Genomic DNA, 22,113 nt, shown 5'->3' with positions numbered 1-22,113 from the left:
AAAAACCTGCCCCTGTAGGCTGATTCTTAGAGAATTCAAAGATGTTTAAAACAGAAAGGATATCTTCCAGCCTCGATATGCCCAGATGATTCTTAGAACACTTTAATACTTAAATGCTTTGAAATGGTAGTGTACCCAGAAAAGATCCCTGTCCTAAAATAAGTAATAATTCATTTGAAGAAATTGAATGTTATCTGCTTAGTTGAATTTCTTCAACATTTTATAACCTACATCTGGGCTCTCCAAACTCAAAATTTAATCTCACACCAACAGCTTATTCATATCCCACTTGTTTCTGTACTATTTGGGTTGGTTAGTATACTGCTAAAAGAAAGGAGATTATTTGTAATACTAGCATGAGAAAAACATCATTAGAAGATGACTTTGCTTCAGGAAAAGTAATAGAACCTTACACACTCAGAAATTGTTTTATTTTGTGCTGATAATATCTACTTCTGCTCTCCTTTGTCCTTGGTTGACACTATAAAAAGAGACTATTTATTTTTCCATTTGATCTGCAAGGTTGAGTAGGGCCAGCCCTGTGGTGACTAGTTATAATGCTTTCCTTTTTGCTAACAAAACCGATTTTATTTCATCTCCCAACAAGTTGATGAATTTCTTTTGATTGGCGAGCAGTTGGCTTGTAGAAACTCATGCCCTGGATATTTATTGTAGGTCTAGAAAAAGTAAGCTAAAGAACTCCTTCAATCTCTCAAAAAATATGTACAACAATGACCTATGAAAAGTCAAACTCCTTGATTCTGAACTAAGGATCATGTCTATACAAGGCCACTTCCATAAAGCCATAGAACTGCCTACACTTACCAGACCAAACCCCATCTCCACTCCAGGATGCTCCAGAAGTAGAGGCAAAGATATCCCAAACACCTTCAAGTCTACAGAAATCCCAGAAGTGGCCAGAAATGTGTTCCTCTGTCTGGTTAGCAAACTTCAGACCCACCCCCCCAACAAAGCCTGCTATATGGTTTTAAGAATATTAATTTAGAAACACAGAAAAGAGAAGTAACTCATACATGTTTCATTTTTTGAAAAAAAAAAGAACTTTGACACAAGCCTCTAAGCCATAAATTAGTGCCTAATTAAGAATTAAATGTATCCTTCTTCTGTAAACAGATTATCACTTTTAACAAACAGATATTCTAAGGTTATAAATAGAGACATTAGCTCTGTGTTATTTGAAGAAGATACAACCTATATTTCACACCCACACAGTTAGTGGTTTCAGTGGATTATTTGTATCTACAAGTTCATTCCTCAGGTTATACCAGTCACATGGCAAATGCCAAGTCAACAAATTTTAAACTCAACCCTTCTTTTCAGAATGTACACAAAAGCAAGAGCCATGCATTTACTGTTATAATGATCCTTCATATTTCTGTTTTGGACTTGAGGGCCATGAAGAAGGATTTCTCTGCATTACTGTAACTTACACAATTTGAGCAAATAATAGGAGCTCCACCCAAGAAGCATGTTACCATTCCCAGCTTCAAGAGTTTCTGAGAACTACTCAGCCCCTGAACCGTAGATGTTCTCAGGAATTTAATTCTTCTGCTGAAGTAGTAGGAAAATCAGGCGATCATTCATATTACTCTTCTAAAATCCCCAGGTGCCTCTTGAGAGCGAGTGCACACGTGCACCTGTGTCCATGTTTTCATGTGCATGTGTCCTGTGTATGGAGGAGGGGGTGTGATGATGACTTCTCCCTCCTCCAAATACAGTGGTCACTCCAAAAGCCATGCCAAAGAAACACAGGCTACTATTCTCAATCCATGCTAGGCAATTATTTGCTTGTAATGATGATAATCTTAAAACAATTTAGAGGCAGAAATACTGAAAGAATGAAATGTAAGTGTGGTTTCTGAACAGGAAATCACATTTACCATGAAGCAGGCGCTGTTCCTGTAACTGCAGAGATCTGAACTCCACCCATTTTCTCTTCAAGGTTTGCTGAGAAAGAAGAAGAAAAGTGCTAATTATTTGGAAACCCCAGTGAAGATAGCAATTTACTTCCAGGTGTTGAGATTTGTCATTAATTTCTTTTTCGTTTCTTTCTATCACTAACAATCCCTCCCACTCATTTGAAAGATTCTTTTTCTGTATAAAAGCAGAATATTGGGAACACTAATTTCTCAAGAAATAATCTAGTATCACCAACAAGTTGAAACAATGATGCCATTTCAATAGAAACAACAGATAATAGAAACAATGATATTTATATATTTTTTATTTAAAAATAGTAAAGAAACAGATTGCTTAGGTTTGTGTCCATTTACTAGCTGTTTCGGCAAGGCTTTACACTCTAGGCTTCTTCCATCAGCAATATGAGAACAACAACAGAACCTAAACCTGGGAATTGTCATGAGGATTAAATGCATTAGTAAATGTTAAATGGTTGGAACAGTGGGTACAGCTTAGTAAACGTTCAAAAAATACCATGATCATTTTGAATGGATACAGAAGATGTAGTATACATATACAATGAAATATTACTCAGCCATAAAAAAAGAATGAAATAATGTCATTTGCAGCAACATGGATGGACCTAGAGATTATCATACTAAGTGAAGTACGTCAGACAGGAAAGATAAATACCATATGATGTCACTTATAGGTGGAATCTGAAAAATGATACAAATAAACTTATTTATAAAACAGAAACAGACTCACAGACATAGGAAACAAACTTATGGTTATCAAAGTGGGAACAGGAGGAGGGATAAATTATGAGTATGGGATTAAGAGATACACACCACTATACATAAAATAGTAAATGACAAGGATTTATTGTACAGCATAGGGGACTACATTCAGTGTCTTGTAATAACATGTAATGGAAAAAAATCTGAAAAAAAATATATGTATAACTGAATCACTTTGCTGTATACCTGAAACTAACACAATATTGTAAATCAACTATACTTCAATTTAAAAAAAAATATACCACCATCATTCTATAAGCCTGGGACACTAAAGTAGTCTTTTCTGCTGGATATCTACTTATTTTCTATACCCAAAAGGGGAAGTTCTAAAAGACTTCATTGGAGGGCTAAACTTAGAACACTGTAAGCACCCTGACTTCTTAACTGCTTCCTTCCTTGGCTACCCCGCACATGAGAGCAGTGGCCCAGGGAAGGATGAAACAGCTGCTGTAATGGTCACGACTGCACGTGAGGCCTGGCCTAGCCCACAGGCTGGAATCAAAAGTCAACCAAGCAGAAGGCATCTGACAAGGCAAAAAGGGTCCTTCTCCCTCCCCCTCCTTGTTCTTTACTCCACCCCTTCCTTTGCCATTTCAGGTCCCCACAGCAAGTCCAGCAGGTAAGCACAGCTCAGATTTGCCTGGAGACACTTATCCTGAAGGACAGCCAGCCTAGTTGGAAACAAGTGGTCCTTTGTACAAATCAGTCTGGAAGGGGCAGATGAAGGCTAAAAAGGAAGAGGGGGAAAAAAAGCACATTTGGAAGGGGAAGACTGAAGGAAAAGAAAATATTACAAGAATGTCATTAAGGGTTTAAGGGGGAAAGTGGCTGGTTCCTCAGTTCAGAGATTGAACAATCACTGGGCAGGATTTTCCAAGGCTTGATAAGAGTAACATTTAGCAGCAATCATTATGGTTGTCAATATAATATGCAATCAATGAGTCAAAGCCATAAAATACCTGGCTCAGTTAATTTCTTGTTCTTTCTGTACTGTAATATAGTCTACCTGGCTATGAGACTGCTGGGCGACCTGAATTACAGCTCTTGTAAACCTGTGGTCATGTGAAGGTCAGAGTTAGGAAACCAGGAAGTACTGAACTAGCAGGGATCTGGCATATATACCAAGCCCTTTTTTTCTTTCTTAAAGAGGTTTATCTCTTGCAAGAGAATAGAGTCTAGTTGGGGAGCATAAGGATAGACTGATGCTCAAAACTAATTATAGGGAGAAGAGGAAGTTGTATTTCTGCACTTACTATGCAGAAATACAAAGTTAGAGCTTGCCAAACAGTTTCTGTGAAAGTCAAGGTTTTTAAATGTCAAATCTGTTGATTTGTCCCAGTCATCTAAGTATGTCGTCACTTAAACCAAGAAAATACCAATGCAAAGAGCAGATGTGTCAAAGTGACTAAGAGTTTTTAGTCTATATTGAAGCTTCCTTATTTTCCTCAGAGTCAGCCTATTATTAATATCACAGTAGTGTATTTGGACAAATCTAACCTCTCATTGTTAGAAGAAAATTTAAAAATACATGTGAGATTTAACCCTCCTGGATCACGTCACCTCGCTGTGCCTAGCTCAGTGCCTGGTACATAACAGATGCTCAGTAAATATTGGCTAAATGAATAAATGAAAGGATGGCTTCCTGGAACAACACTCAGCTATCACAGACTGGATATTTTGGTTGAACATATCTCCAACGTTTTCATTCTACATGAGACGTATAGCTAAACATTTCCATGGCACTTTACTACTTTTATAGTGCTTTCATGGATACTATGCTGTTTAATTTTTCTAACTGTCCTAAAAAGTTCCAGATTAGAAAATAAAGGTTCAATGTAGCAAAATATTTCCCAAGGGCTACAAACCCAGTAAATATCAGAGCTGGATTAAAAAGTAGGTCCCTCAGCCCACTAGATGTGCTGTTTTCATGTTAAACATTTGAGTCACAGGCCATGAGAAAGGGAATCCCTGAAAACACAGCTCAGAAGGGACCATTGTTTCCAAAGAAGAGGTTATGGCCCCACAAAGAGTCTTCGAGGGACACAATGCACACGTAGGATGCACAAACTAAATGTCATTGTGTGAAGGGGAAGCCAACCTGACTCTGGTTAATAGGTCAGACCCAGACATTTCTGGTTCAAGAGATGAGCTGGAAATCTCATAATTTCAAGATTAGAAAAGGAACAGAAATGAAAGAAAGTGAGCAGAAATGAACCCAAAAGTCTTCTGGACCTAGAGAAAGAAAGAGGTCACAAGGAAATTGGACCCTACGGTGATAGTTTAAATGCAATTATGTGAGGCAGAGACAAAGACAAGTTTCCTGCTTGAGAGAAGAACCTTGGCTGAAGCTCCACCATTGTGAAAAGAAGCTGAGCAAAGCTGTTGAGGGCGACTAAAGCCCATGGAGAGCATGTACCCAGAGAGGCAGGAGCACATAAACGTAGCCTCATGACCTGAAATGAGCAGCACACTGGCCCTCCAGGGAAGGCATCCAAGCTACCAGACCTGGCTTTAGACTGGAAGTCTTGAAGTGCAGAACAGAGGCCACTGCCCAACTCTCACACTGAGTGGAAGGGAGAGGCCCAGGGAAATGGGAAATCCAGACTCCGGAGCTCCACAGAAGTTTAATGATAAGAAAGACAACAAAACTGATAATCAGTACATGGACTCTCTACAACAAAATAAAAATAGAAAAGTGTTCAAAGATTTTAAAATAAGAATATTTACAATCCTCTGAGAGAGAAATGTGATGTTCCTAAGAATAAGAAATTTGAAACGAAGAACAGATAGACACGAAAAAGAACTATTTGAAAATTTTTAAAAAACTTTTAAAACTCAAGAGAAAGAACACATCCTATACAGAACACAGACAACATTACTGAAGATATTACTAAGGAATTCAAAAATAACATAACCGTGAAAAGAACTGAAAAAAAGAATATAGATATAGTAGATGTATACACACATATATGTAAAACTCAGTCACTTTGCTGTACACCTGAAATGAACACAATATTGTAAATTGACTATACTTCAATAAAAAATAACATAACAAAAACGATAAAGTGATATAAAATCTGAAGTGGTTAGGAAGCATGGAAAGTAAATCAAAAGATGCTGAAATATGTCTAACAGAAATTTCAGAAGATAATCCAGGGAATGATGAGGAAGGTGTATTCAAAAAGGTCAAGCTGATAATTATCCAAAACTGAAGAAAGTCAGAAGTCTTTAGACTGGAAGGACACTGCAAGTTCCAAGCAGTATAAATTCAGAAATGAATCCAGACCTAATCACATTGTGGTGAAACTGTAAATCAGGAAAGACAAAAGAACACCTTAAAAGCAACCAGCAAAAGATGAAAAATTGCCCAAAATTGAAATACTGGGTTTTGAAAAGAGCTTAAAAATGGGCAATCCTCTAGAGAGAATTACCAAGAAAAAAGGCATAAAAAGTAGTACAAATGAAAATGGGGACACAAGCACAGCTGTGATAGAAAAGAAAAAGATGAGAACAGAATGTTTATTATCAACTTCATGCAATAAATTTGAAAATTTTAAAACTTTATTAACAAAAACATCATTCAATAAAGCTGGCTCAAACAAACAAACAAAAATAGAAAGCCTGAGCAGTCTTATAGCTAATAAAGAAACTGAAACAGAGTTTAGAAGTATTCACATCAAAAAGAAACACAAGCCCAGATGATTCAGATAGTGTTACAAGAATTCTACCAGAGGACAAAAAGGGGAAGAGACTCCTCACCTCATGCTAAGAGTCCAGTAAATTTGATACCAAAACTAAAAAAGATAGTCTGAGAAAAGAAAATTACAGGCCATCTACCTGTAAGATGAAGTTACCCTCAACAATGTTAAAGAAAATGTTATAAAATCAAATCTACAAGTATATAAAAAAGATGATAAATTATGACCAGGTTGGATTTATTATAGAAATGCAAGGGTGGTTTTACATTAGAAAATCTTTAAATGTTATTCACCAAATTGACAGATTTTTAAAAATAAATAAATGAAAAGACCACCTCAACACTTACAGAAAAAAAGTATTTGACACAGTTTAATACACGAACACTGTAAAAACTACCAGAAAACTTGGTGTAGAAGAGAACCTCCTTAACCTGAAAAGTATAACCCTAGAGACAGGAAAGAATCAAAAGAATTCCCTTTAAGGTCAAAAGCAAAGCAAGGATGCCTTCTATTTTAGCTTCTATCCATCATTGTATTATAGGCCTTAACCAGTGTAGCAAAATAAGAAAAAGAGCTAAATATCATTCTCAACAGATAGTTATTATCTTCATGAGAAACTCAAAATAATCTGTAATTTATTAGAAATTATATAGTTTAGCAGGATGTTTGAATATAACAGCACAGAAAAATTGATTTCACACATCTACACATTAATCTCAATCAAAACATTATTTTTAATAAAGAAACTATAGTAAGAACAAAAATCATTTTACAAAGGAATAAATCTAATAAAAGCTGCATAGGATCTATCTGCATAAAATTATAGGAATTTATGGAAAGACAAAGAAAATAATAAAAATTATTTACTGAGATAGTCTGTCAGTAAGAAAACAATACCATATGGATGTAAGTCTCCTCAAATTGATCTATCTATATAAAACCGTATTATCTATCAAAACTCCAACATACATTCATAGAACTTAACAATTTGATTCTAAAATGTATACAGACAATCAAAGGACCAAGAATAACCTGAAAGCTTGCCCAATCAGACATCAATATTTATTACAAAGGTACAATAGCTGAGTTTGAAATAAACAAATTGATCAATGGATCAGAATTGGAAGCCTGTAAGATCCATTCATATCTGGAACTAGCTTAAAAATAGAGGTTTTACTGCAGGTCCATTGGGGAAAAAGAAGGACTGTATAAAATAAATGGTACTGGGAGAACTGAGTACTCAAATAGAAAAAAATAAAACAAAATTGGAATCCTATCTCATACTACATACAAAAATTAATTCTGAATGAATTAAAGACTCAGATATTTAAAAGCTTTAAAACTTTTAGAAGAAAATATAGAAAATGCAGAGTACCTTACAAAGGATAAACAATCAGGAGCTCCCTCATAAACAAAATATCAAAGGAACAAAGTGCTCAAAGTGCTCAAAGTGCTAAGGAGACAAAACACCAACTTAGAATAATTCAATTACCTATAAAACTCTCTATAGTAGTAGTGAAACAGATATTTTTCAATAAAGACCCACCTACCCTCACTAAAAGGAGTATAATACTACAGCAAGAAGGAAAGTAAACCCAGAGGTAAAGAACAGAATACAAGAAACAAGGGCAAGGCCGACAGTTCACAGGTTGGTATACTTGTTTACCAGCTGTTAAGAAAAAAATGCCATCTTTTTCATTTTAAAAATGGATAGAATTTTCTAAAGTAAGCAATAATAAGGAAAATGGAGACTTAAATGGACATTTAAACATGTTAAGGTCCTCATGACGTTCTGGGAGAGGATGGAGATGTTGAAAATTTTCTAGGTTAGAAAAAATAATAAAGTATGTATATTAAAAGCTCAAGAGAAAATGTTCAAAGAATACAAAATGCTTAGAAGCATGCAAATATGTGTTGTGCAAGAGAGTTCTTTATTCCATGAAACATAAACCTATTTTTCACTTATGTTTTAAATAACATCACTAGTTTATATTCTACATTTCTTTCCTTTTTTTTTTACAAAAGCCTGAAAAAGCCAGTTTTACTTTTTTGAAAATGATGTTCACTAAGACCCTCTTTTGCAGAAACAAATTAACTTTCAACAATTAAAAAAACCTAAATATAATATAAAGAACTATTTACTCCTTACAAAAATTTAATGATAAAATGTTAGGGGCACCCCTTTTAACATGAAGAATAAGACTCACTATTTACAACATCCTGAGGGGCCTAGCCAATATTGTAAGAGAAGAAAGAATAAACTAGTCGAGTAATTGGGAGTAAAGGGGCAAAACTTTGGTTATTTGCAGATGATACTATGTTTATATAAAAAAATCCAAGGGAATCTACAAACATATTACTAGAATAAAGGGAGTTCAGAAAGACTCCTGGATTTAAAACTTTACACAAAAATCAATAGCAATAAGCAGTTGAAAATGTAAAAGACCACATTTATTATAGCAAAAAAATTAGAAGGTATATAGGAATAAATATAATCAAAGATATATAAAAATGTATGAAGAAATTTAAAAATGTTTTTGAAGTACATAAAAGACCTGAATGGAAAGAGAGATCCTGTGTTTGAAGTAAGGAAAGCGAAAACCATAAAAACATCAATTGATATCATTTATTCTATAAACACAATTCAATTACTATCACAGTCTAAAGAGGACTTTTTTCCAATGAATTTTATAAATTGATTCAAAAGATCACAGGGGTAAGCAAAATGACAAGAATATAAAACCAATGTTGACAAAGAAGAAAACAGGTCTTGCTGATGAATTAAATGTGGTGGAAGGGAGGAATAAAAGATAAAGTAGGAATATACTAACTCTACCCTCTTGAGCTCAATAACTGAGCACATCCTGAGATGCACATGAGCGAGGGCCTAGACTTCATGGTCTGCCAGAACCTCACCAGTCTAGGAAACTGAGATTTTTAAGACCCTCAAATAGCCTAGAGAATTTTCACTGAACATCCTGCATTGTACACTATCTCCTGTAAACTTTAATTTCCTCTTCAAAGTTGACATTGTATTTGCCAGTGAAAGTAGATTCAAGGACAGCCACAGGAGTAGAGGGAGATGATTTTTGTAGTAAGAATGAGGCAAAACGAAAGGACGCAGAGGAGGACAACAGAAAAACAAAAATCCCAGGCCCTCCTGCACACATATATAGCACTTGGGATGACAAAAAGACAGCTTCTACTTCTTTGGTTTTTTCCAAACAAAATGTAAATTGAAAGAGATCACAGGTGCATTAATGAAAAGTTCTTCAGGTGATGTGCCTTCCTGTTGCCTTTCTGAGCCTCATAGACATGCAGAAGGAGGAAGGAAGAAAGTGATTTGCCCTGGTTTGTGGAATTTAATATTCCTGCAAAGGTAATTGTATGGCTCTTGATAATTCAGCAGTTTAGTCTCATCACGACATTTCATCTTCAAGGGCTATCTCAATTCTTCAAATAGATCTTTATTCTACCACTCACATTCAAGGATGAAAAATGTGTCTCACTGTATTAAATTAAATTACCTTTAAAACTTGCAGCTTTGCCTCAAGCTCTGTTCTTTTGAGAATCATTGTTCCATTAAGAGTCTCTATCCTGTTTTAAGAAAAAAAAGGAGGGGGAGGGGAATAGCATGAGTGATTCTTTCAAACAAGTACCATCCTTATGGAGTACTACACTTTGAGCACAGGCTATCCTTAAAAAGCAACGTAAATGTTACCATTCTCATGGGACTTCAAGTATCTGGATGTAAGCCAAACCTTCTGACAACATTCTAAGAAAGAATATGGAAAATAAATACTCTCTGAGAGGGTGACTGAAAGAAAAGACTCTGGTTTATTTGTAAACTGTAGCTCATTTTATAGAAGCCCCTATATGGCAATGACGGTTGTTCTCTGCTAGAACCTATTCTTTTGTGGTCTGGGTGAATCACCTCCTTCATTTGGTGAATATTTATTGGGCATCTACTATGTGCCAGACTCTAGACATCGTGCTAAAAGTGAGGGATACAGCAATGAAAACAGGCACTAGGGACTTTCAAACAATGGAATCAAGAAGCTATTTCTTGAAGCAAGGGAAAATCCTTTCTTCCCTAAGATTCTAGGAAATTTTACCTCTGTAACAGCCTTAATTTTGGAACTAGAACAAATAGAACCAGAACTACTATGAGATAATAACTTTCATATGACTCTCATCTCAAAACCTTTTAAGTGTACAAACTTTAATCTTAGAATTATCCATCTAATGGTGTTCTTTCTCCCTATACCAAATGCCTTCTAAAAATAAAAAGACTTGCTCTATCCTGAGTTATTTGATTTGTTTTGTGGGCTCAAGTTAGATGCCATCAATCTGCATAAGATAAATATGGTATGTGAGTTATACAACTAAGCATTTTTAATATATTGCTTCAAATTCATTCTGATAAATAAGCTGTAACTCTATAAAGATGCAAGAAAATTTTCAAGCCATGGTAAAATAATAGTATTAAATGCAGAGACCAGTTTCCCTCTATTTCCAACAGCATTATACCCAAGATAATGAGATGATAGCAAGAGAACACGTTGTCTGCTTTCTCATTAGTGGGTCTTGACTCTGGGCGATAGTGACAATCCCTATGAATCTATTTGGCACTTTAATGTTGACCTGACCTGCCCAAGCAATAGATGTCTGTGGGAAGAACTGCAGCCATAGATTGGCCGCTCTCTTCAGTATTTGTTCAAACGGTCTCTCATCTTCCTTATCTCTGGATTGCCAATTGTCTCCACCCAATACTCTTTAATTATCCACCTGAGGTCTGCCCACTTTACCCATCTGGAATATAGGTTTCTGTTTCTAATCACCAGCATGTTCTCCTGGACTCTATATGATTCCTACCTTATAGACTCAAGTTTCTCTGGAGCTCAAGTGGCCCCCATTCTTTACCCTGAACTCATAGGATTCATAGAGTTGGACTCAGTCCTCTACCACCACCAGTCATCTTTCAAAACTACTCTCACACAAACCCCAAAGAAATATCCTTTGAAGTTTTAGACTAGAATCACTAAAGAGTGTCCAGCAGATTTTTTATTGGCAGCTTACAAGGAGCAGCTGTGGTGTAGCTGGAGAATAGAGCCTGGCATCCAGAGCAGATGGTCAAATCCCAGCCCTGGCACTTCCTAGATGGTTGGTCTTAACTAAACCATTTCAGCCTGAGTCACTTCGTTTATAAATAGGAATATAACTAACTTCTGTGAAGAATAAATGAGATGATCAGAATAAATTCTAAAACTATTAAGCCTGGCTGGTGAGGCCCATACTCTGCTCCCTGGAGAACTCTCTGTCTTCATTTCTTACTATACTCTTCCTAATTCACCAACCACCAATTACAATGGCTTCCTCTCTATCCCTTGAATATGCCAAGCCCACTTTGAGAACTCAGAGACCTCTCCCTTTACCTGAAATGTTCTCACCAGGAGTTCATCTAACCATCCCTTCTCTTCATTTCACTCTCAGCTCAAAGCTCACCTTCTCAGAAAGGACCACTTTAAACACTTAAGCTAAAATAGCAGCCCTCTCACTCAATGTTCTATCCCATCTCTTGTTTTACTTTCTTTATAGCAGTTATCAATAATTGAAATATCAAAATTACTTATTTTTGCAGGCTCTTCTTACCTATCTCTTTCCACAATAAAGCAATAGAAGAGTCTTTGTCTCTCCTGAGCCTATCACAGAGCTGGAAACATAGTATTTGCTCAATAAATATCATTTTAGTGAATGGGTGAATTCCATCTTTTAACTAATTACTAAGGTCTTATTAGGTACTAAGGGTGGAAATGTCAGTTGAATCCCTAACTGGGGAAACAAATGTCCCATTAGTAAGCTGGGAATAGTAGCAGATGCGAGTGTGTGTGTTGCAGGGCAGGAGGGCCGAGCAGACTGTTCTTTCAAACAGAACACTAGGAGAGAGAAACAATTGGCTGGTGGTAGAAGAGGAAAAAACTCAGCCCTTCTGACCTTTCATTTTTTCTAACCACAGGATTACATCAGCCATGGAAATTGGACCCATTCCTCTCTGTCCAAAGAGAATGTGTGCCAGTTTAATTGAATTTGAATAAAAAATAAAATTTAAAAAACGCTATCCCGCCCACTCAGATGTTTGGGCTATTGATGTTCTCTGACTTCAGATGTTGACAGCATGTTCAAGTTTGAGGAAACCTTGAGAAACAAAAGGAACTGATAAAAACGTCTGTACCCAATCCGCCAGCTATGGTGCACTGCCTCCCTTCTTGTGATCCTGAACAAAAAGCCTATTCATTCACTCAACAGGCATTATGAGAGACCGTAACATTTTTGAAGCCCCACGGGAAGCAGCCAGATAGTTACGTTAGCAGGTTTCCTGATGATCTGATCAGGTCAACAACTTGTTTGTGGGTAAAACCTTCTGTGCTCACACCATTGATATTTGCAAGGACATCACCTGGGAGATGCCAAGACAAATGAGTGTTAAAACGGTTGGTTAAATAATCTTTCCTGAATGAAATAAAACAAGCAAGACCCAAACCTTGGCAACATAAAGGAGTTAAGGAAATTCAAAGCAACAATCATGTCCTGACCTTCACTATCAAAAAAGTTATTTTTCTTGCTATTTAAATAATTCCTAACATGAGCATAGTTCTAACTTACCAGCTTTCAGGCCAGCACAGTGTGCTGGGCTATCCTCCTGGATTTTGCAGATCAGGGTGCACATCTCTGAGGAGCAGGTGTTCTGGTTTTGGAGCCTGTAAGTCTGTAAAATTAGAGGGATACATAATTGCCATTACCAAATATAAAATAGATTACCATTACCAAAAAACTCAAAATCTATTTGTTAAAAAAATATTAAGTGGTATCAGTTACCTTAAGCAGCATAATAGATAAGTGCAAAGAACAATTTGGGAAGCTTTTCTGAATATAAACTAAATCTAAGTACCAATCTTACACTTCTCCCACACAATCTGTAGCTGATTCCATTCATAAAAAATACATTTGGCTTAAGAAAGAAAGTAGGATAAGACTGGCTTAAGACTTTAAGACTTTCAAGCCTAAGAGACCACCTGATGCTATCATTATTGCATATTTAACAAGAAAAATTTGGTTTCTCTTTTCCCAATGGGCTAAAACAATAATGGCCAATAGCAGAGAGAAAAATCTCTATGTGGTTCTCCCGAGCTAAAGTACTTATTACAGGAGCGTATGAAACAGTACACATCCAGCAAGGGAGATATGCCAACAATAATTATTTTAAATCAGAGTTCTGCAAATAATGACAATCTGCCCTGCATTCATTCAAAAGCACCATGATTGACTCAATTACCTTCATTCCTGAGTGCTCGGTGGTACATCTGCCCTGAATACTCATTCATTAGCCACTCGACTAAATTAGAAAAAGTTATGCTTCGCCTCTGGCCTCAATTTGGCAAAAGCAGCTTGGTTTTGTTTTTGTTTTTGTTTTTGATTTGTACCAAGAACACAGCATAAGTGTTTGGTGAATAGAGTGGCCCAAGGACCTATACTTTTCTTTTTCACATATTTAAGTTATGAAGTCTCGTTGCATTTAGAATCAAAATCAGCATTCTGAGTTGAGTAAGTCTTCTAAACATCTGTTTCCTAAAATTAAACCACATTCCAGCACTGCTTCCCTGTGGAAAAATGAATGTCCGATGTTCATTCCTTTTGATTTTACAGACCTACAGCCTCCAGAACCAGCAGAACCAGAAGTCAGTCAAACTTCTAGAAACTTGACTTTGTTAACCTAAGAGATTTCTATGTATTCTGCAAGGCATTTAGAATCCCCATATCTTAAAGATAAAGGGGACTTTTAGAGATCGTGTAATCTACTTTCCATCTGTGCCAGAGATCCCTTTAACAGCTTTTCTGCCAGGAAGTCTTCTTCTTGCCACAGCCCGGGCCCTTCCAGAGATGGAAGGGTGGTCTGGTTCATGGAGGACATGAACCAAAGCTATAACAGACCCTCCTTTGGGAAACCACTGTTGTAATGATTCTCATTAGCAGTGAGAATCTACCCTCCATGTCCAGGGAGCAAGGTGAGTACAGTGAAGGGGAAACATGTTAATTGATGTAGCCTGCACCTGTGTATATATTTGCAACAGGTGTAAAATTTGTGGCTTTGAGAAGGAAAGGCAGAGGTCCCCAAGTTTTGGAAAGAAATTATTAGTTGGATATTTCTCTCTTTTATCCAGTTTTCTAGCTCAATCATTTCCTAGAGACACAAAAGTACATTGCCTTTCTCATGCCTGATAGCCTTCATTCAAACACTTTTCATTTGCTGACCTTCTACTGGAACCAGCCACATTACTAAGTACTTTATGTGTTAATTCATTTGAAGCACCTAAGAACCCACTAAGGTAGCACTGAAAGAATATGAACTCAGGTGTACATGAATCTAAGGTCTGTGTTCCTGCCAAATTACTACATTATTCTCTGTAGCAGCAAAAAACTAGCACCCATGGAAACCAGAGGAGGTGGACTTGTTCTCTCCCAGCATGCCCTGCACCTGGTAGACCAGGGCCCAAATACATGTTAATGATGGGGGCACAATAAGGGTACATGAGGTTCTATCTGGTCTTCAAAATGTTCCCAGAGCATGTCCCCTATTTGATGACTACTACAAATCTTATGAGTACTAGAGAATAGGTTATGGCGTAGAGCTGGTAATGGAAAGCATACACCATAAGGGAATTTGCAGAGGAGTAGATCCTTGCATCACTAAGATAGCACAGACATGCTGCAGTCCAGAGGTGAAGCCATTAGCTCATGTGAATCCACAAAGCTTCAAGGCACTATAGCCTGCTGTTTACTAATGATAGCTTTGATTCTTGCTTCATGTAGAGTAAGTGTTTATGGTATAAGAGAGAAACATGGGGGAAGCAGTGACATGTCTATAGAAAAATGAGAAGAGATCCTCACTGGTTACATTAAGTAAGAGTAAGTGAGTAGACTTTGCTCCTGTTTTCAATAGCAATCACTGCACATCCTTGGGGATAAACTCATTTGAAAAGAAGTGGTCACAAAAAGCATAGTGTCTCTACAACAGAATAGGGAGTGTTTCATGTAAATGAGGAACAAGAGAGAGTACTATGCTTCTAAAACCTGATGGAAGAATTAGAGTTTTCACCAAATTCAAAAGTAGAAGAGTTCAGAAAGGAGAAGGTCTCTTCTTTTCCCCTAGAGCCTTCTACCTATTCATTGCAGCTAGAGTTCCATTTTGTTTCTTTATTCATAAAACACATCTTACATAGCAGCTTCCTGTTCCTAATCTTAAAAGACACTGACTTTACATTTGTGGGGCTGATATTTAGTCGCCAAAGATTTCTGAAGGCAGCATCAGAGTTAAGATATAAAAACTGATGTGCAGTTTAAGGATATGGTTATGCAGAATGCCTCTAAAAGAAATGCAAAAGTGTAATGGAAAAAGAACACAGTAACACTTAAACTACTTCTCTTGCACTTAATTAGACTAGACTTCATTTGATCTAACTCACCACCTTAGCAAATATGGCCATGAAAAGCAGACACAAATAAGAAATTAAATTCTTAGGCTATTAAATAGAAATCCATAAATAAGTTAAAATTGTCCTAGATCATGAGACAATACGCACATAGAGCCAAATGTTCTTAAGTGTTCCAAATAATAGTTTAAAAATGTTGCCATAGCCAAAGCAATCTTGAGAAAGAAAAATGGAGCTGGAGGAATCAGGCTACCTGACTTCAGACTATACTACAAAGCTACAGTAATCAAGACAGTATGGTACTGGCACAAAAACAGAAATATAGATCGATGGAACAGGATAGAAAGCCCAGAACAGGATAAACCCACACACATATGGTCACCTTATCTTTGATAAAGGAGGCAAGAATATACAATGGAGAAAAGACAGCCCCTTCAACAAGTGGTGCTAGGAAAACTGGAGAGCTACATGTCAAAGAATGAAATTAGAACACTTCCTAACACCATATGCAAAAATAAACTCAAAATGGATTAAAGACCTAAATGTAAGGCCAGACACTATAAAACTCTTAGAGGAAAACATAGGCAGAACACTCAATGACATAATTCACAGCAAGATCCTTTTTGACCCACCTCCTAGAGAAATGGAAATAAAAACAAAAATAAACAAATGGAACCTAATGAAACTTAGGTTTTAAACAGCAAAGGAAACCATAAACAAGACGAAAAGACAACCCTCAGAATGGGAGAAAATATTTGCAAATGAAGAAACTGACAAAGGATTAATCTCCAAAATATACAAGCAGCTCATGCAGCTCAATATCAAAAAAACAAACAACCCAATCCCAAAATGGGCAGAAGACCTAAATAGACATTTCTCCAAAGAAGATATACAGATTGCCAACAAACACATGAAAGGATGCTCAAGATCACTAATCATTAGAGAAATGCAAATTGAAACTACAATGAGGGGCTTCCCTGGTGGCACAGTGGTTGAGAGTCCGCCTGCCGATGCAGGGGACATGGGTTCGTGGCCTGGTCCAGGAGGACCCCACATGCCATGGAGCGGCTGGGCCCGAGAGGCATGGCTGCTGAGCCTGCACATCCGGAGCCTGTGCTCCGCAACAGGAGAGGCCACAACAGTGAGAGGCCCGCGTACCGCAAAAAAAAAAAAAAAAAAACTACAATGAGGTACCACCTCATACTGGTCAGAATGCCCATCATCAAAAAATCTACAAAGAATAAATGCCGGAGAGGGTGTGGAGAAAAGGGAACCCTCTTTCACTGTTGGTGAGAATGTAAATTGATACAGCCACTACAGAGAACAGTATGGAGGTTCCTTAGAAAACTAAAAATAGAACTACCATATGACCCAGCAATCCCACTACTGGGCATATACCCTGAGAAAACCATAATTCCAAAAGAATCATGTACCACAATGTTCATTGCGGTACTATTTACAATAGCCAGGACATGGAAGCAACCTAAGTGTCCATCGACAGATGAATGGATAAAGAAGATGTGGCACATATATACAATGGAATATTACTCAGCCATAAAAAGAAACGAAACTGAGTTATTTGTAGTGAGGTGGATGGACCTAGAGTCTGTCCTACAGAGTGAAGTAAGTCAGAAAGAGAAAAACAAATACCGTATGCTAACACATATATATGGAATCTAAAAAAAATGGTTCAGACGAAACTAGGGGCAGGACAGGAATAAAGACGCAGACATAGAGAATGGACTTGAGGACACGGGGAGGGGGAAGGGTGATGAAGTGAGAGAGTGGCATGGAGATATATACACTACCAAATGTAAAATAGATAGCTAGTGGGAAGCAGCCGCATAGCACAGGGAGATCAGCTCGGTGCTTTGTGACCACCTAGAGGGGTGGGATAAGGAGGGTGGGTGGGAGACACAAGAGGGAGGGGATATGGGCGTATATGTATACATATAATTGATTCACTTTGTTATACAGCAGAAACTAACACAACATTGTAAAGCAATTATACTCCAATAAAGATGTTAAAAAAAAACACATCACTAATTCAAATATATAAAATGCACATTATAAAGAGTATATCGCTCTCTTATTTATGAGCTGGCTGATATCAAGAATTTCTGATCAGTCTCAAACCTACCAGAAGACTAAAGCAGCTTCAAACAAGAAGCAGACTATGTCTCAGGGTGGGTTTTTTATCCACTTGAATGTTTTCTTTCCTTGATAGTACCCAACACACTGAAAAGCTACCTAAAACATTGAAAACAAGTCACAGCCTCCATCATTCCCTAAGCCCAATATCATTCTTTCTCTGCAAATATCATGACATAACCAGTGCCACTTTCTTCATTAAAAGTCTGGAAAATCTGAAAACTGCCCACCTGAATTTCAAACCCAAATTTTCCATTATCTTGTTTTTCCACAGTAACAAGCTTTCTGTAAAACAAAAAACAAAAAAAGATCAAAGTATAACATTTGGCACATACCTATCATTAAAAATAACTGTCAATAAAAAATAGCTGATGTTTATGTAAGCTGTAGTATATATGACTCTGTGTGTGTGTGTGTGTGTGATATCAACAGCCTGGAAAGCTGTGTTCCTAAATATCTTGCTGAGAAACCAAAAAATAGATGAATTTCTTTACCTTTGAGCCCAGGAAAAGTCACCTGAAGAACTTGATCTCGTCAGAGCAAGCTGAAAAACACAAGCACACAGTTACTGAAAGGTCCTTAAGACACATCTGCAAAATGTTCTATATCACAAAGGACTTTGTTCTTTATCACCTTCTTTGGCCCAGCTCCTGGGAAATTGTTACGGAAAGGCCGTAATTTCCATTCTCTAGCAATAGCAAAGGAGAGCTGGGAAAGGGACCGTTCAGGCAGTCCACTTGAAAGATTAAATGAGGCTTCCATAATAATACCCCATGGCAAAAGAGTTAATGTAATGTGGCAAAGCTCCAAAGCTTCCAAAAAGAACTTCATATCTAATCTGTATTTAAAATAGCCTCTGAAAGGTTAACCAGAGCAATTTATAATCACACTGAAATCCAAAGAAAAATAACACCCATGGAATGGCATATAAAACCCAAATAGTTGATAGTTTTGGGAGATGCTGATGAAATGACTGTGTTTATTGTAATAGTTCAATATGTTACTGTTTTTAGCAGGATAAAATCATCTCTAAAGAACTAACTAATACCCAGAAGCACAATTCGGGTGAAATCAGAGACTCAAAACCTCAATTCTTTTTATGATTTATTTTTGCAATAGTTTTAAAAGAATACAGTGAGATTTCCAGCCAAGAAAAGAAAAGAACCTCAGAATGATGTAAATGGCATAAATAACATCACCTTTACTCCTCTGCATGTTTTGGGAAAAGATCTTATAAACATAAGCTTCCAGGATACAGTCTACCGTTATAAACAAAGTAAAAGTTAACAAAAAGTGGAATCTTGTTTTTAAGGTAATTACAGTGAGTTTTTTTGTTTTGTTTATTTGCTTAGGGATTAACAAATGTTAATTAGCTCTTTCTCAAGTGTTGGTCCAGGGCTCCAAAACATAAGCTCATTCTACTAGTTAACCCATGGTGTTCATTTAACTGGCAACCTATTATGCTTCTCATATGTCAAGGACTACAGAAAATATCAGGAGATCAATTCAGGAGTCCAAACAAATAAAAGTAAAATAGAGGATGAAAGCCAGGAGAAGAACACGTAGCAGAAATTAACGCACAAATTAAATCTTCATTAAGGCATTTGTTAGTGGAAAAGCTTACATCAGTATAAGGAATTTGAATTACCAAGTACAAAATGTCAGCATTCTCACAAATTTTCTGGAATGGCTCAGTGTTCAGAATTTGGCCACTTGTCAGTAATGTTAACGTAATGAAGACCTGATCTCTTCCTAACAATTTGATGTAAATTAATTATATTTTCCTCACTTGTCAGTTTTGGACTTCAAATCATTTATATCATCGTGAAGACTGCAATCGGAAGGCTCAGAAGCAAAAAAAAAAAAAATTCTCTATATTTGCTAAAAAGTATCTATTTTCAATTTATAAGGACTAACTGTGGAAGACCTATAACAGCTTGTATGGTTTGTTTCAGCCTGATTTTGTCCTGATAAGTACCATTAACAAGGGTGGGGACCATTCAGTTACGCAGCAGCCTGCCTTCTTGTGGAAGATAGCAGTAAATTTGATATGCCCAAGCATTCTCAACCTCTCTGTTATACTGTACACACATTTTCTTAATCTACTTTCATTATTTCCATTTGCTTGGCTTTGATCCTTATTTCAGATTGTAAAGTACTTAGGTAGGTCATACCTAATCGTGCTATCTGTAAATCATACCTAGGGTTTATATTTAAAATTATTACTCTTGCTGTCAATATTCATCAGATAATGCACATATTCATTCATGTGGAGGCATATATGTGTATTTACGTGAAGGGCAGATTGGATTAAATACCTCACTTCTGTTCATAATTCCCCGTATCCTTTGGGCCTCTTGGGGAATGTAGTTTTACTTTCTACCCCAGCGCCCATCACAGGGCCTGGAGTCGAGTGGAACCGTAAAAACAGCTAAACAGACAAACAGAAGTAAACTACTAGACTACAATACGAGCAAGTAAGAGGTGGTGGGAGATCCAAAGTAAAAGAGTCTTCAACTCTGTCCCTCATTAAATTAAATATCCATAGGAAAAGCTCAAGGGTAGACATTTAAAAATATAAAGTAAAGTTTTAAATGAAAGAAAACAAACAATGATAAAAAACAAACACCTGAATCGCAAAACAGCAAGAACCATAGAAAAAGCACTAATAGAAAACAAAGTAAGTCAGTAATGCCTTAATACACAACTACTAAATGAATGAATGGTGGCAAAAATCAATGAATCCTTACAATTTTGAGCCTTCCTTCAACAATTTTAAATACCCTTTTGTTAAGCAAATAATCATAGCATTGAGGGAAACTTCAAGATTTCATCTCTTCCACCATTAACCTGCCTTCTAAATCAAAAATTATTCTAGATAGATTCAAATATAAAATTGTTTAAGTCCACATGACAAATCCCAGACTTCTATAGAGAAGGAAATTTCCCCACCTCTCTCGGTCTAACCTTTCTATCTAGCTAATCGACTAAATTAAGATGGAAATATCTGCCTAGCACAAGGTGAGATGCAGAGCAGATACTCAATTCTTTTAGACTGACTGATCCGGGTCATCAGTGACACAAAGGAAAAACTCAGACTAAATCAAATTATGAATTAGTTTCCACTCTGGATCAGCAATGAGCCTCTCATAGGCACCTAACATTTAAATAAAAAACAATTTAAATTAAGCACCATCAAATTCTCTGACACATTCCACATCTTGACACAATGCTTACGTGGTTTTGATCTGGGCTGTCAGACTCAGGTGATGTGGAAAGGAATGTTCTCAGGGTTCAACCAACTATCTGCCTAAGTGACAAGAAGTACGTCTGAGGTCTTACCAAAGGTCTTACACTTTAGAAAAAGTTTTCCCTGCAGCCCATTCCCTGGAGTGAGCAGCCCTCTTCTAGAATCTGACCAGTGGAGTCTCTGCTCCCTTGACTGCCCTCCCAGCCTGAGCTTTTTCTTAGGGCTGTGGGGATGACACCAAAACTCATGAATGAGGAACTGGTGTGCAATGAACAGCATATGCTGGCAACAGCTGTCTTTTATTACACATTATCTAATATGAGAAATCTAGGCTTAGCAGTTTGGCAGGGCTGCAAACTACACATTCGATTACATCTGCTGAGTAGACAAAGCTCTTTAACCCCTTGCTAGCCTCTAAAATAAAGATGCCTGGGGTAGGGCTGAGGATCCGTCTCTTTTGTTTTTAGTCAGATGACTTAAAAGATTAGACATCAATGTTAAAAATGTCATCTTTGCTGCTATGCAATGATTCACAATGCCCCTCTTTAGTGGGAAACCAAGACCAAATACTTCAGCTGTCAGTTTGCAAAAACTAGGCATATACCCTGAGAAAACCATAATTCAAAAAGAGACATGTACCAAAATGTTCATTGCAGCTCTATTCACAATAGCCCGGAGCTGGAAACAACCTAAATGTCCATCATCAGATGAATGGATAAAGAAGATGTGGCACATATATACAATGGAATATTACTCAGTCATAAAAAGAAACGAAACTGAGCTATTTGTAATGAGGTGGATAGACC

At 36.9% G+C, this 22,113-nt stretch overlaps 1 protein-coding gene across 2 annotated transcripts in view; it reads right to left on the bottom strand.

Annotated features, from left to right (window-relative positions):
* CYTIP (cytohesin 1 interacting protein) overlaps nucleotides 1-22,113 on the bottom strand; it is a 64,124-nt gene that overhangs the window by 2,275 nt on the left and 39,736 nt on the right. For both annotated transcript variants that reach the window (XM_081241689.1, XM_081241688.1), the window contains exons 2-7: nucleotides 18,552-18,601; nucleotides 18,288-18,342; nucleotides 13,082-13,184; nucleotides 12,782-12,875; nucleotides 9,946-10,015; nucleotides 1,902-1,968 (exon numbers count right to left, since the gene is read on the bottom strand). In XM_081241689.1, the coding sequence (XP_081097815.1) occupies nucleotides 1,902-1,968; nucleotides 9,946-10,015; nucleotides 12,782-12,875; nucleotides 13,082-13,184; nucleotides 18,288-18,342; nucleotides 18,552-18,601 (439 nt within the window). The remainder of the gene's footprint in view (nucleotides 1-1,901; nucleotides 1,969-9,945; nucleotides 10,016-12,781; nucleotides 12,876-13,081; nucleotides 13,185-18,287; nucleotides 18,343-18,551; nucleotides 18,602-22,113) is intronic.

This window comes from Mesoplodon bidens, assembly GCF_964165515.1.
Source record: "Mesoplodon bidens genome assembly, chromosome: 8".
In the NCBI taxonomy this organism is placed as follows: Eukaryota; Metazoa; Chordata; class Mammalia; order Artiodactyla; family Ziphiidae; genus Mesoplodon; species Mesoplodon bidens.
This window is presented reverse-complemented; position numbering and strand designations above follow the sequence as displayed.